The sequence below is a fragment of the Danio aesculapii genome, chromosome 18 (assembly GCF_903798145.1).
Source record: "Danio aesculapii chromosome 18, fDanAes4.1, whole genome shotgun sequence".
NCBI classification, from domain to species: Eukaryota; Metazoa; Chordata; class Actinopteri; order Cypriniformes; family Danionidae; genus Danio; species Danio aesculapii.
Window position 1 is genome coordinate 23,303,288 of NC_079452.1, and position 15,000 is coordinate 23,318,287.

The 15,000-nt window shown below is 38.3% G+C and overlaps 1 protein-coding gene across 1 annotated transcript in view; it reads left to right on the forward strand.

Moving 5' to 3' along the window:
- The window catches only part of shank2a (SH3 and multiple ankyrin repeat domains 2a), a 31,235-nt gene that overhangs the window by 7,456 nt on the left and 8,779 nt on the right, over window positions 1-15,000 (forward strand). Inside the window, exons 10-12 of the mRNA XM_056478000.1 lie at window positions 7,637-7,910; window positions 9,450-9,595; window positions 10,024-10,105. Coding sequence (XP_056333975.1) covers window positions 7,637-7,910; window positions 9,450-9,595; window positions 10,024-10,105 — 502 coding nt within the window. The remainder of the gene's footprint in view (window positions 1-7,636; window positions 7,911-9,449; window positions 9,596-10,023; window positions 10,106-15,000) is intronic.

Consider the following 15,000-nt stretch of genomic DNA (forward strand, 5'->3'; position numbering starts at 1 on the left):
GATCAAAGAGATGTCAATAATATAACACATAATTCATTAATTTTGATGTGTGTTTTCCCCTGAGGAACTGTATGCTGTCTATATTGCCTTGAGTTCAACACTATAGTTTATTCATTAAATGCAAAAAATAAAAAGCGTGGAGTGAGAGCTGGATTACGCCGTTCACATAAATAAATCAATCAAAAGGAACAGAAATAAATATCTGAGGAGGCATAATCCGTGATTGTTTCCCGGAGCGGCCCACAGCTGTCCTGCAGACTAAATGAAAAAAAGCCGCAAGTGGCGACAGCAGTGGATTATGAGCTCATCATCTTCAGCGCAGCATCAGACTCTCCGCAGACGCTCGCTGGAGCCGCAACTCATGCTCGGGGATGGGATGTAGCAGAGACGGCCATGGGTTCTGCCTGCTGCACGGCGGAGAGAGGTGTGTGTTTCTCCAACACTCATTCCAACATCACGGGCCTGCAAACACTCTCCTGCAGAGGTCGGTCCGCTCCACACTTTCAGCTGCGCTCTTATGATGTGCAAAAGAAATGCTTGAGTTTGTGTCTGGTTTCTAATCCAGATATCTCAATCTCTGAAATCCGTCAGCATTTTCTAGCCGAGCACAACATAAGGTCTTGTTTTCAGAATAATGAGTGAGTCTTCTTCAAAACGAGTGAAATAATCTGCCAGTGGGGGAAGTTTTTAATCCAGTTTTTCCTTTTGACATCTGATTATTCTGCTCACTCCATTGGCAGATTATTTAGCTTGTTTTAAGCAGAAACTCTCTTAAATGACATTATTTTGTGCTTGTCTAGAAATGTTTCTTGATTTAGGAATTATTTTAGATATTTGGACTAGAAGCAAGATGAAAAATCTAAGTAAGACAGCCTGTTTGGCAGTGTTCAGTGCTTTATTGTATGTGCTGTGTGCACCTGAATGCAGGTTGTGTGTGTGTTGTGGAGTTTATAATGTTGACTCTAATCTGTTTTTTGCTGTCTTTAATTTCGCTGAGCTGAACATATGGAGATATAATATGGATGCTTTACAGTAATGTTGCTTTGGTCGACTACATTATTGACAAACAGCAGCAGCAGTGCTGAAAAGAGTTCATGTTGGTTACTCTACTGCATTATTTAATGCTCACGTGTCCACTCTGTGCTTATATGCAGAGTAGGATTCTGGCAATTATTTGACTCTTTTCACGTTTACTTCATGCATGAGAGAGACGGTTGTGTGCAGGGTTTGTAAAGTTTGGAGATGAATCTGCTTTAAAATGTTGACTTTAATCATCTATTATTCAATTCTGTCTGTGTGCATCATAGCTTTACTCGGTGCTCATTTGTGTCGTCAGCCATCTTTGATTCTGCAAAGCTGAAGATCCTCATTGATGGTGAAGCTTTAGAATAATGCTGTATATTAACTATATTAGTGGAGAATCCAGCAACAGCAGTGTGGTTTTCTAATGTAGCTGATGTTAGTTACTGTTCTGCTATATCTGTGCATGTGTGGATGTCAAACACTGAAGTGTAGAGCAGCTTTACCTCCAGTTTTAATGTTTTAAATCCTTCATTTCTGTCATTGATTTACTGAAGGCAGACAATAATCTGTCAGTTTTGTAGATTCTGTGTCCAAAACTCTTGCCATATTCAGAAAAATAATCATGTGTTGACACACTAAAAGGCACAGTGTGACTGTAAAACACTCATGACTTCTCATCTGAAATATTTCTCATCATTTCAAACACAGTCACCGTTAGCACCATCACTTATTCTCGGAGATATCTGAGTCCAGCTCCATAAGGGTGTTCTTCCACTCTTCTGTTGATGATGACTGATGATTGATTCTGTAGCATTATTGTAGAGTAGTGTGTGTGTGTGTGTGTGTGTGTGTGTGTGTGTGTACGTGTGTGTGTGTGTGTGTGTGATGTGAGAAATAAAACATGTGTGATTTCTCTGAACAACACTTCTGCTTTCTAGAAACTCTGTAGACTTTAAAGGGCACCTGTAAGGAACTCACTATCCAGTCTCTGATGCTGAACAGTAATGAATTGTGTTTGTTCTAATCAGACTTGATGCAGAAACACTTTGATTGGCATTCTCCCTTTGTACGTGTCATCAGAGGGGGAAAGCCCCGCCCACTAGTGCCCATCATCTCTCCATCTCATTAGCATAAACAGCAGCCCTGAGTGAGAAGCAGCCGTCTGTCCATTAGCCATTAGAGTGTTTGAGCTGCTGAAGATAATGTCAGCATAGACTAAGAGGATTATAGATGTGGAGTTTTAGATGAACAGAGACAAGAGCGACATAGACTGACAGAAGACTGAAGCACACCTGACCAGCACTCACAACACACACGCTGCTGTTTAAATTTGACACTATGCTGATGCATATGCATCTGTAGCTCCGCCCTCTTCTGAAAAGAGCACAATCTCATTTGCATTTAAAGCGACAGTCACCAAAACACCACAAAAGCCTGAAAGGGTCAGTTTCAGAGAGCTGGAGAACATTATCTGTGTGCTGTTCTCAGCTCAAACACACACACACACACACACACACACACACACTCTCTCTCTCTAGACACAGCAGAGACACATTTACTGCGTGTACATGTGTGCTCCAGAAAGAGGGAATCTGTGAGTTTTTGCAGATCTGACAGTATTTTCAGTGTGTGTTTAGTAGATGATCAGAGATGTGTGTGTGTGTGCGTGTGTGTGTGTGTGTGTGTGTGTGTGCTGGACAGATGGAGACGCTGCAGTTGTGTTGTGTGTGTGTGTGTTTCTGCTGTTCTTCAGTCTCTGTAAACGCACACAGAGGATTTTCTGCAGATTTTCATTGATCCCACTCCTGATCCTGTGTTCTTGAGAAAACACTGATTGCTCCAAGCGTTACGTAACACACAGATTTCCCTCAAAATCCTGCGCTGTGTGTGTGTTCACCGTGTGGAGGATTGAGCAGACAGTGGAGGCGTCAGAAACACACACACACATCAGAGACAGACACTCTTCTCAACACTGCTGTCTCTGTGTGTGTGTGTGTGTGTGTGTGTGCGTGCGTGTGTGTGTGTGTGTGTGCGTGCGTGCGTGCGTGCGTGTGTGTGTAGTGCTCAGCAGAATTGAGTTTGAGTCATTTTGAATGAATATGTTCCTCCATTTCTCAGTGAATATGCTCAGTGTATTTTGGTGAATTTAAATAAAACAGATTTATTAAACAGATTTATTAAACAGATTTATTAAACAGATTTATTAAACAGATTTCTTTATTACAATAATAATTTAGTCACCAAACATACTTAGAAACTGAAAGATATACAATTAAATTCAAGCTAAATACTGCAAAAAATACAACAAAATTTCAACTAAATTCCTCATTTCTTGCTTCTCTTGATGTTTCCTCTTCTTAAACTTGTCTTTAATATTGTCCTCTAGCATATAAATGTGTCTGTGTTAGTTATTGGAGTGTTATTGTGAGTTATTTTGTTAGATCAGCTCCAGATTTGTCTTCAGTACTGGCTAATCTAATGTATATGCACACATATAATATTGTAGAGCTCCTATTAAACATGTGAGTTTAACAGAGAGATGTGTGAGGGCTGAACTCATATAGGCTGAGCACTGTATACACACACACACACACACACACACACACACACACACAGACACAAACACACACACACACACACACACACACACACACACACACACAGTTGAAGCCCTGCTTTTAAATTTTAAACAGACTGAAGATTTCTTCAGCACATCTCTAATCATAATAGTGTTAATAACTCATCTCTAATAACTGATGTCTTTTCTCTTCACCATGATGACAGCACATCAACCCTAACCCTAACCCTAACCCTAACCCTAACCCTAACCCTAACCCTATTAGACTAGATATTCTTCAAGACACTAGTATTCAGCTTACAGTGACATTTAAAGGCTTCACTAGGGTAATTAGGGTAAAGTTAGGGTAATTAGGCAAGTCATTGTATAACAGTGGTTTATTCTGGAGACAATCCATAACTAATATTGCTGAAGGGGGCTAATAATATTGACCTTAAAATGGCTTTAAACAATTAAAAACTGCTTTTATTCTAGCTGAAATAAAACAAATAAGACAAAAATGTTAAATTCTGTGAAGGTTTGTAACCTGTCTAACAGTAAGTTTCCTTTATACAGACACTGAATAACCATTAATTGACTTCATCTGAGTTTCCTACATGCCCCTTTTTATGCTCATGTGTTGACATTACTGTGGTTCTTTTTAGTTTTTCTCTCATCAGTGATGGACATTTGACTGAGACATCATTAAGTTTACAGATTTGGTTATTCACCTGACTCCCTGATCACATCAAAATACACAAGTAAAAAAGGGAGAAAAAGAAGAAGAGAAAAAGTTCAATAATAATCAGTTTTGAGGAGACACGGTGGCTCAGTGGTGTCGCTCTGTGGCCTCACAGCCTCTGGTTCGAGTCCCAGCTGGGTCAGTTGGTGTTTCTGTGTGGAGTTTGCATGTTCTCCCACATGTATATCTAATGCAAGTTTTAAACAGCGCTTTTATTGCTCGACATATATAAAAATATATATGCTCTTATACCCTACTGCTGAGTGCTGTGTCAGAGCAGAGCTCATTAATATTCATAACCATTCCAAATATGGTCAATAGGGACCTTCTGATTCTAAGGGGTGGCATGGTGCCTCAGTGATTAGCACTGTAGCCACACAGTTAGAAGGTCGCTGGTTCAAGTCTCGGCTGGGTCAGTTGGTGTTTCTGTGTGGAGTTTGCATGTTCTCCCCGTGTTGGTGTGGGTTTCCTCCGGGTGCTCCGGTTTCCCCCACATTCCTAACACATGCGCTATAGGGGAATTGATCAACTAAATTGACTGTAGTGTATGAGTTTGTGTGTGTGTGTGTGTGTGTGTGTGTGTGTGTGTGTGTGTGTGTGTGTGTGTGTGTGTGTGTGTGTGTGTGTGTGTGTGAATGAGTGTGTATAGGTGTTTCCCAGTACTGGGTTGCAGCTGGAAGGGCATCCACTGCGTAAAACATATGCTGGAATAATTGACGGTTCATTCTGCTGTGATGACCCCTGACTAGAGACTAAGCTGAAGGAAAATGAATGAATGATCAGTTTTGCGTGTACTAATTTACAAAAGAACTAAATTCCCCTCTGAAAATTCCTTTTCATTTTAAGGTCATTTAATTACGCTTACATATTTAAAAACACTTGTAACTTTTCCACTCATTGGAAACCAGCTGTAAATGCTGAGGACGTTTTCTTTTTAGGGTGCACTGTTGCTTTAAGATCCTTACTTGTTTTTAATTCTCTATTATTGTTGAGAATGTAGAGATTCAGTGTGTGCTTCTGTTCACCTTCAGTTCTACAAGCGAATGAATGAATGCTTCAGCATACTGTACTATTACCTATAGTCAACCACAGCAGATCAGTTACTGTAGTTATTGTGTTACCATAGCAACTGTAGAATCACCACAACAGATTAATTACTGTAGTTGTTGTGTTACCATAGCAACTGTAGAATCACCACAACAGATTAATTACTGTAGTTGTTGTGTTACCATAGCAACTGTAGAATCACCACAACAGATCAGTTACTGTAGTTGTCGTGTTACCATAGCAACTGTAGAATCACCACAACAGATCAGTTACTGTAGTTGTTGTGTTACCATAGCAACTGTAGAATCACCACAACAGATAAGTTACTGTAGTTGTCGTGTTACCATAGCAACTGTAGAATCACCACAACAGATAAGTTACTGTAGTTGTCGTGTTACCATAGCAACTGTAGAATTGCAACAAATGAACTCAAGTAGTTTGCTGTAGTATGGAGTAAAAACACTACAGTATTTTGGTGAAATACTCTGATGAACACTGAATGTGTCTCTTACACCAATTGGTTGAAAGCAACACAAAGGAAGTTGTGAGATTTTAGGGTTTGTTTGTTTGTTTGTTTGTTTGTTTGTTTGTTTGTTTGTTTGTTTGTTTGTTTGACTGATTGGCCACTGTCAGCCTCAGCCATATCTTATCCTTCAGCAGATGAATTTGTTTAGAGCTGAATGTCAGCTTTTGTTTCAGTGTTTTGGTTTTACTGTTCATATTTGCTCTGTTTGTACTCTGCTTTAAAGTGTTAGTGAAGTACAGTAAAGATGAGAGAGCCCGAGCACACACTGTGAATGAGTTCATAAATTGATGTGCATTTGAGGTTTTTCTTCTGTGAAAGCTTCATCTTCTGATGGGAAATAGTTTTTAATCTTCTTTATGAATGATGTCTTGGTGATTTTAGCAGATTTAATGAATGTATAGCCATTCAGTCTGCTGAAAGTAGTTTTAAAAGAGAATGAGCTGTGCAAAACACAAGTGCATCAGAAAGCATGCTGTAAAACCAGATGATTGAGCTCATGATAAGCAGATGAGCACTGATCTGCCAGTGTGTGGAGGAGAAACACTCTTTCCAAGCAAATGCATCAAAAGAGCTGGCTGCTACCAAAACCTCTTAATCTGTCCATACATATGAATTACAGCACGATATCATAATGATCATGAGAGACTGAAACACTGTACTATACTCATCTGCAGGATTTATAATCTTATAGTAACTGAACTGAATAGTAATGTGTCATCAGTTTAATAAGCACTGAAAAAGCTGGACATGACACAGGAGCTTTAATTCTCCCATTCAGAGATATGAACAGCATCACTATAGTGAACACTGTCAAAATATCAGGATTATTGACTATATTCATTTGTTTGTCTTATAGTTGTTTCTAACAGCTGTAATACCTCTGCACTGTAAAATATCCTGTATAAAGCATGGTCAACGCATTATTAGTTATGATCCATCATCAGGCTTTCTTTGTGTCCAAACACAGATGATGAAGACTGCACTATAAAGTGATTCATAACTAATACTGCAGCAAGATGAAGAAGACACAAGCCAAACACGAGGATTAAATCTAGAATATGAACTAAAGTGACTGAGTGAGTGATTAAAGGGTCAGTTCATGCAAAAATAATATTTCCTCATCATTTCTTCACGCTGCTAAACTATCAGGAGTTTCTTCTGTTGAACACAAAGGAAGATATTCTGAAGAATGCTGGAGAAGGCAGACATTGACTACCATAGGAGGAGTAAAACATACTCTGTTAGTCAATGTCTGTTATTCCAGCATTCTTCAGAATATCTTCGAACTGAGGTCAGACTTTAGAGCAGGCTCTGGCTGCAGACCAGGTGCAGATGCAAGCTGAGAGTGCATGCAATGATTTTAATGCACACACCTGTCCCCGCCCCTCGCAGTGACATCACCAGCTCCATTAAGTTCATTGTGTCTGAGTCTGCATGTCTACGCTGGCATGTGCACGTCTGCAGTCAGATACTACTGGATTTACAGTGCAGGGTGAACTGTGCCTTTAAAGACTGATGTGATTCCTTATGCTCATCTTCTTTGTGTGTGTGTGTGTGTGTTCTGTATGTGTGCATTTGTGTGTATGTATGTGTATGTGTACTGTTTGTATGCATCTGTTTGTATGCATCTCTCTCTCTCTCTCTCTCTCTCTCTCTCTCTCTCTCTCTCTCTCTCTCTCTCTCTCTCTCTCTCTCTCTCTCTCTCTCTTTGTCTGTGTGCATGTGTGTGTCTGTGTATCAGTGGGTCTCTCAGCCACCCCGTCGGCCTCCCGTGCGCGCCGGCCCATGCAGCGCAGCGGTGTGTGTGTGTCTCGGGCTCTGCTGCGATCCAGCAGTGACATCAATGTCCCAGAGCGCACCGTGAGTCCAGAGCTGCAGCAGATGCAGAGAGACGCCGGAGCGCGTGTGCGCATGATGATGATGACCAGCGGACGCAGCGGCAGGATGAAGAACAACAGCAGATCACTGTCGGTCAGCCTGGAGGACGAGCACAGCGGCAGTACCACGCTCAAATGGTACGACTCACACACACACATGCGCAACAGCACTGTCAAATGGTGCGACTCACACACACACAGAACACATGCGCAACAGCACTGTCAAATGGTGTGACTCACACACACACACAGAACACACACACATGCGCAACAGCACTGTCAAATGGTGCGACTCACACACACACAGAACACATGCGCAACAGAACTGTCAAATGGTGCGACTCACACACACACAAGCACAGTGGCCCCATCAAATGTTGCGAATGCAAAATGCTGGATATACAGATTCTACATTATTCAGCGCCACCCAGAAGAGGCTCATGACTGCAGAGTGTTGTGTTTAACATCGTGTCTCATCACTCAACACTGAGAGCAAAGCAGGTTTAGCTGCAGCCCAGACACCTCCAAGTGGGAGGGACTTATGCAGCAAATAGGCTGGGCTTCCAAATGCGGTGGGGTTTATGCAGAAATACCCAAGTGTAGTGGATGATGATTCCAGAAAATAGTGTTACAAATTAACTACACACATTAAACGTGTGTATATATATATATATAATAATTTACTTTTCAAATACTGTTTGACATGCACAACATATATATATATATAGTATAGTATAGTATAGTATAGTATTTTAAAAGTAACGTTGTTTAATATAGCTTACATCTTTGTTGTTTTGTATATCAAATGTAAATGTTAAACAGCGCTTTTATTGCTCGACATATATAAAAATGACTGTTGTAGTTTGTATTTTAATGAAACTTACAGAATACTGAATAAAATAATGAAACTTACAGCTCCAGCCTGCACTTATACCCCACTCCTGAGAGCTGTGTCAGAGCAGAGCTCATTAATATTCATAACCTTTCCAAATATGGTCAATAAGGACCTTCTGATTCTAAGGGGCGGCAGTGGTTAGCACTGTGGCCTCACAGCAAGAAGGTTGCTAGTTCGAGTCCAGGCTGGGTCAGTTGGTGTTTCTGTGTGGAGTTTGCATGTTCTCCCCATGTTGCCGTGGGTTTCCTCTGGGTGCTTCAGTTTTCAAACACATGCGCTATAGGGGAATTGATCAACTAAACTGGCCGTAGTGTATGGGTGTGTGTGTGAATGAGTGGAGTGTATATGGGTGTTTCCCAGATCTGGGTTGCCGCTGGAAGGGCATCTGCTGTGTAAAGCATATGCTGGAATAGTTGGCGGTTCATTCCGCTGTGGCGACCCATGAATGAATGAATGATTGATTCTTGGGGTGTTTAATGAATTGTCAAATAAGCATATGAACAGTTTCTGTATTTTTTATTTAGCTACACCCCTGAGAGGATATCAGAGAACACATGAACACTGAATCAGTGCAGTAACTGACTGTGATGTAATTATAACGAGCACCTTTAACCATAATCACTGTGAATAGTGCTCTACAAATGACCTTGAATAGACTGTGACTGTGTTCATCATGCAGTGTGTGTGTGTGTGTGTGTGTGTGTGTGTGTGTGTGTGTGTGTGTGTGTGTGTGTGTGTGTGTGTGTGTGTGTGTGTGTGTGTGTGTGTGTGTGTTTATGCAGTCCTAACGGACGTGTGTGTGTGCCGAGCAGCAGGAGGAAGCTCTACAGCGCCACCTCTGGTCGCCATGTGCTGCTGGTGCGCTCCTGTCTGCCACACGCTGGAGGAGGAGAAAACAGCAGCCTGCACCGCAACGGCCGGGTCAGAGGTCAGAAAACAACAACAACAACAACACACTGTAGTGTAATCAACACCACCACTGCTGACATTACACTTCTCTGCATGAGGAACAGCTAACATTTAACCTTCCTGTTGATGAAAACACCTGAGAAACATTAGAAAAGGGTTTCCATTACTGTAGTGAGAGTGGAGTGTTGTCCACTGAGTGAACACTGCACACTGATGAGGGAACAACCAGACATTCACAGAGTGTGTGTGTGTGTGTGTGTGTGTGAGATGAAGATCAGCTTCTTTCTTCATGCAGAATAGATTTGAGGATGGAAAGTAAGTTGATCTGCTCGAGCAGCTTATTCTACATTAAACTCCCGTGTGTGTGTGTGTGTGTGTGTGTGTGTGTGTGTGTGTATAGCAGTAAATGATCATGTCTGCTTGTCTTGTGTGTTTTGTGCTGGTCAGAGAGCCGGACGGAGCGCAGCGACAGAAAGAAGCTCTTCAGACACTTCACTGTGGGCTCATACGACAGCATGGACAACTCCAGGTGAGACCACGCCCTACAGGACCTGATTGAAAGCACACATGTGGGATTCTGTCTGCCAGATCTTCAGTTTCTATACAGTATATACACTTATATATAGATCCTGACAGATCTCTCTGTTACAGTGATATTCTCTCCAGGGTGCTCTACAGTAATATATGTGTGTGTGCAGATACAGTAGATTAGTCAGAACCAAAGACAACTCATCTAACACACACGGTGAAAAAGCTGCAAGCCTGAAAATACAAAGTGTAGATCCAGCATTTTATATAGAGCCTGCATTAATTAACTCATAAGTGCTGTATTTATATTAGTTCATATTCCTACACTCTGAATCAAGCATCTGCAGAACATTCGACATAACGCGAGGAAAATGACCATGTGAAGGACTAAATATTTCCATGTGGTCAATAATGGACTGAATTTATAGTGAAACACCAACTGACCCAGCCGAGACTCAAACCAGAGACCTTCTTGCTGCGAGGCCACTGTGTGCACCACCGCATCACCCTAGAGAATACTTATTTAGCTTAACTTATTTCGAATACTTATGAATTTTTATTGGAATATACATTTATCCTCAAACCCATGCTGCGTCCCCTGATGTCTTCTATTGACAATTACATAATGAACGGGTTTTGATATGTTATATAATACAGCAGCAGTCCAGGAGATGCTGATACAGTAATAGGACTGATATGAGGATTATTATAGGATTACTGATATGAGGACTCCTGCGTTTGAATATAAAGGCATAGTTTTATTGTGTCCTGTAGCGTCTGCACAGTGTTCATTCCTTCATCTGCTCACCGTTCTCTCTCGAGTTCACCAAACCATGACTGGAAAACAGCAGCAGCTCATGTTTAATTCACCTCAGTTTGACCTGGAAATCTGACAGGAATGATCTCAGCGTTTACACCGAGAGGACGGGTGATTCTGCTTCAGTTGTTGATTGTTTTTGCGTGTTCATTTTATACATTTCATACGTTTCATATACATAACCCTCTCAGAGCATTCATGCAAAACATCCATTAAACACTGCATCAGTGTAGTTTTTAAGGAATAATTAAGAAATGAGTCTCAAAGTGTACAATACTCAAAATACTGGAGTGATTCTGTATTCTATTATACACCCTGTAGATGTAGAAACGTTCTGTATTGAGTGTATGAATATTACTGTAGGTGTTGTGTTACCACAGCAGATCAGTTCTAGCGCTTTACTATAGTATTAAGGCCAAGGTATTACATTACTGTATCATTTTAATGTGATTATTGACCTCATTTATCATCTGAAAGTCTATGTTTATGCTAGATGAAACTTTTTTAAGTGAGGGATATTTGTTGTTTTAGTATTGCAATACACCACACTTTACTATAGTATAAACTAGAGTACAGTATTTACTATAGATCACTACAGTATTTACTATAGATCACTGCAGTATTTACTATAGATCACTGCAGTATTTACTATAGATCACTACAGTATTTACTATAGATCACTGCAGTATTTACTATAGATCACTACAGTATTTACTATAGATCACTACAGTATTTACTATAGATCACTACAGTATTTACTATAGATCACTACAGTATTTACTATAGATCACTGCAGTATTTACTATAGATCACTCCAGTATTTACTATAGATCACTACAGTATTTACTATAGATCACTACAGTATTTACTATAGATCACTACAGTATTTACTATAGATCACTGCAGTATTTACTATAGATCACTGCAGTATTTACTATAGATCACTACAGTATTTACTATAGATCACTACAGTATTTACTATAGATCACTGCAGTATTTACTATAGATCACTGCAGTATTTACTATAGATCACTGCAGTATTTACTATAGATCACTACAGTATTTACTATAGATCACTGCAGTATTTACTATAGATCACTGCAGTATTTACTATAGATCACTGCAGTATTTACTATAGATCACTACAGTATTTACTATAGATCACTACAGTATTTACTATAGATCACTACAGTATTTACTATAGATCACTACAGTATTTACTATAGATCACTGCAGTATTTACTATAGATCACTGCAGTATTTACTATAGATCACTACAGTATTTACTATAGATCACTGCAGTATTTACTATAGATCACTACAGTATTTACTATAGATCACTACAGTATTTACTATAGATCACTGCAGTATTTACTATAGATCACTGCAGTATTTACTATAGATCACTGCAGTATTTACTATAGATCACTGCAGTATTTACTATAGATCACTGCAGTATTTACTATAGATCACTACAGTATTTACTATAGATCACTGCAGTATTTACTATAGATCACTGCAGTATTTACTATAGATCACTGCAGTATTTACTATAGATCACTGCAGTATTTACTATAGATCACTACAGTATTTACTATAGATCACTGCAGTATTTACTATAGATCACTACAGTATTTACTATAGATCACTGCAGTATTTACTATAGATCACTACAGTATTTACTATAGATCACTGCAGTATTTACTATAGATCACTACAGTATTTACTATAGATCACTGCAGTATTTACTATAGATCACTGCAGTATTTACTATAGATCACTACAGTATTTACTATAGATCACTGCAGTATTTACTATAGATCACTACAGTATTTACTATAGATCACTACAGTATTTACTATAGATCACTGCAGTATTTACTATAGATCACTACAGTATTTACTATAGATCACTGCAGTATTTACTATAGATCACTACAGTATTTACTATAGATCACTGCAGTATTTACTATAGATCACTGCAGTATTTACTATAGATCACTGCAGTATTTACTATAGATCACTACAGTATTTACTATAGATCACTACAGTATTTACTATAGATCACTACAGTATTTACTATAGATCACTGCAGTATTTACTATAGATCACTGCAGTATTTACTATAGATCACTACAGTATTTACTATAGATCACTGCAGTATTTACTATAGATCACTACAGTATTTACTATAGATCACTGCAGTATTTACTATAGATCACTACAGTATTTACTATAGATCACTGCAGTATTTACTATAGATCACTGCAGTATTTACTATAGATCACTGCAGTATTTACTATAGATCACTACAGTATTTACTATAGATCACTGCAGTATTTACTATAGATCACTACAGTATTTACTATAGATCACTACAGTATTTACTATAGATCACTACAGTATTTACTATAGATCACTGCAGTATTTACTATAGATCACTGCAGTATTTACTATAGATCACTACAGTATTTACTATAGATCACTACAGTATTTACTATAGATCACTGCAGTATTTACTATAGATCACTACAGTATTTACTATAGATCACTGCAGTATTTACTATAGATCACTACAGTATTTACTATAGATCACTACAGTATTTACTATAGATCACTACAGTATTTACTATAGATCACTGCAGTATTTACTATAGATCACTGCAGTATTTACTATAGATCACTACAGTATTTACTATAGATCACTACAGTATTTACTATAGATCACTACAGTATTTACTATAGATCACTGCAGTATTTACTATAGATCACTACAGTATTTACTATAGATCACTACAGTATTTACTATAGATCACTACAGTATTTACTATAGATCACTGCAGTATTTACTATAGATCACTGCAGTATTTACTATAGATCACTGCAGTATTTACTATAGATCACTGCAGTATTTACTATAGATCACTACAGTATTTACTATAGATCACTACAGTATTTACTATAGATCACTACAGTATTTACTATAGATCACTGCAGTATTTACTATAGATCACTACAGTATTTACTATAGATCACTACAGTATTTACTATAGATCACTCCAGTATTTACTATAGATCACTGCAGTATTTACTATAGATCACTCCAGTATTTACTATAGATCACTGCAGTATTTACTATAGATCACTCCAGTATTTACTATAGATCACTGCAGTATTTACTATAGATCACTCCAGTATTTACTATAGATCACTGCAGTATTTACTATAGATCACTGCAGTATTTACTATAGATCACTACAGTATTTACTATAGATCACTACAGTATTTACTATAGATCACTGCAGTATTTACTATAGATCACTGCAGTATTTACTATAGATCACTCCAGTATTTACTATAGATCACTACAGTATTTACTATAGATCACTACAGTATTTACTATAGATCACTGCAGTATTTACTATAGATCACTGCAGTATTTACTATAGATCACTGCAGTATTTACTATAGATCACTACAGTATTTACTATAGATCACTACAGTATTTACTATAGATCACTGCAGTATTTACTATAGATCACTACAGTATTTACTATAGATCACTCCAGTATTTACTATAGATCACTACAGTATTTACTATAGATCACTGCAGTATTTACTATAGATCACTGCAGTATTTACTATAGATCACTGCAGTATTTACTATAGATCACTACAGTATTTACTATAGATCACTGCAGTATTTACTATAGATCACTGCAGTATTTACTATAGATCACTACAGTATTTACTATAGATCACTGCAGTATTTACTATAGATCACTACAGTATTTACTATAGATCACTGCAGTATTTACTATAGATCACTGCAGTATTTACTATAGATCACTACAGTATTTACTATAGATCACTGCAGTATTTTACTATAGATCACTACAGTATTTACTATAGATCACTGCAGTATTTACTATAGATCACTACAGTATTTACTATAGATCACTGCAGTATTTACTATAGATCACTGCAGTATTTACTATAGATCACTGCAGTATTTACTATAGATCACTGCAGTATTTACTATAGATCACTGCAGTATTTACTATAGATCACTGCAGTATT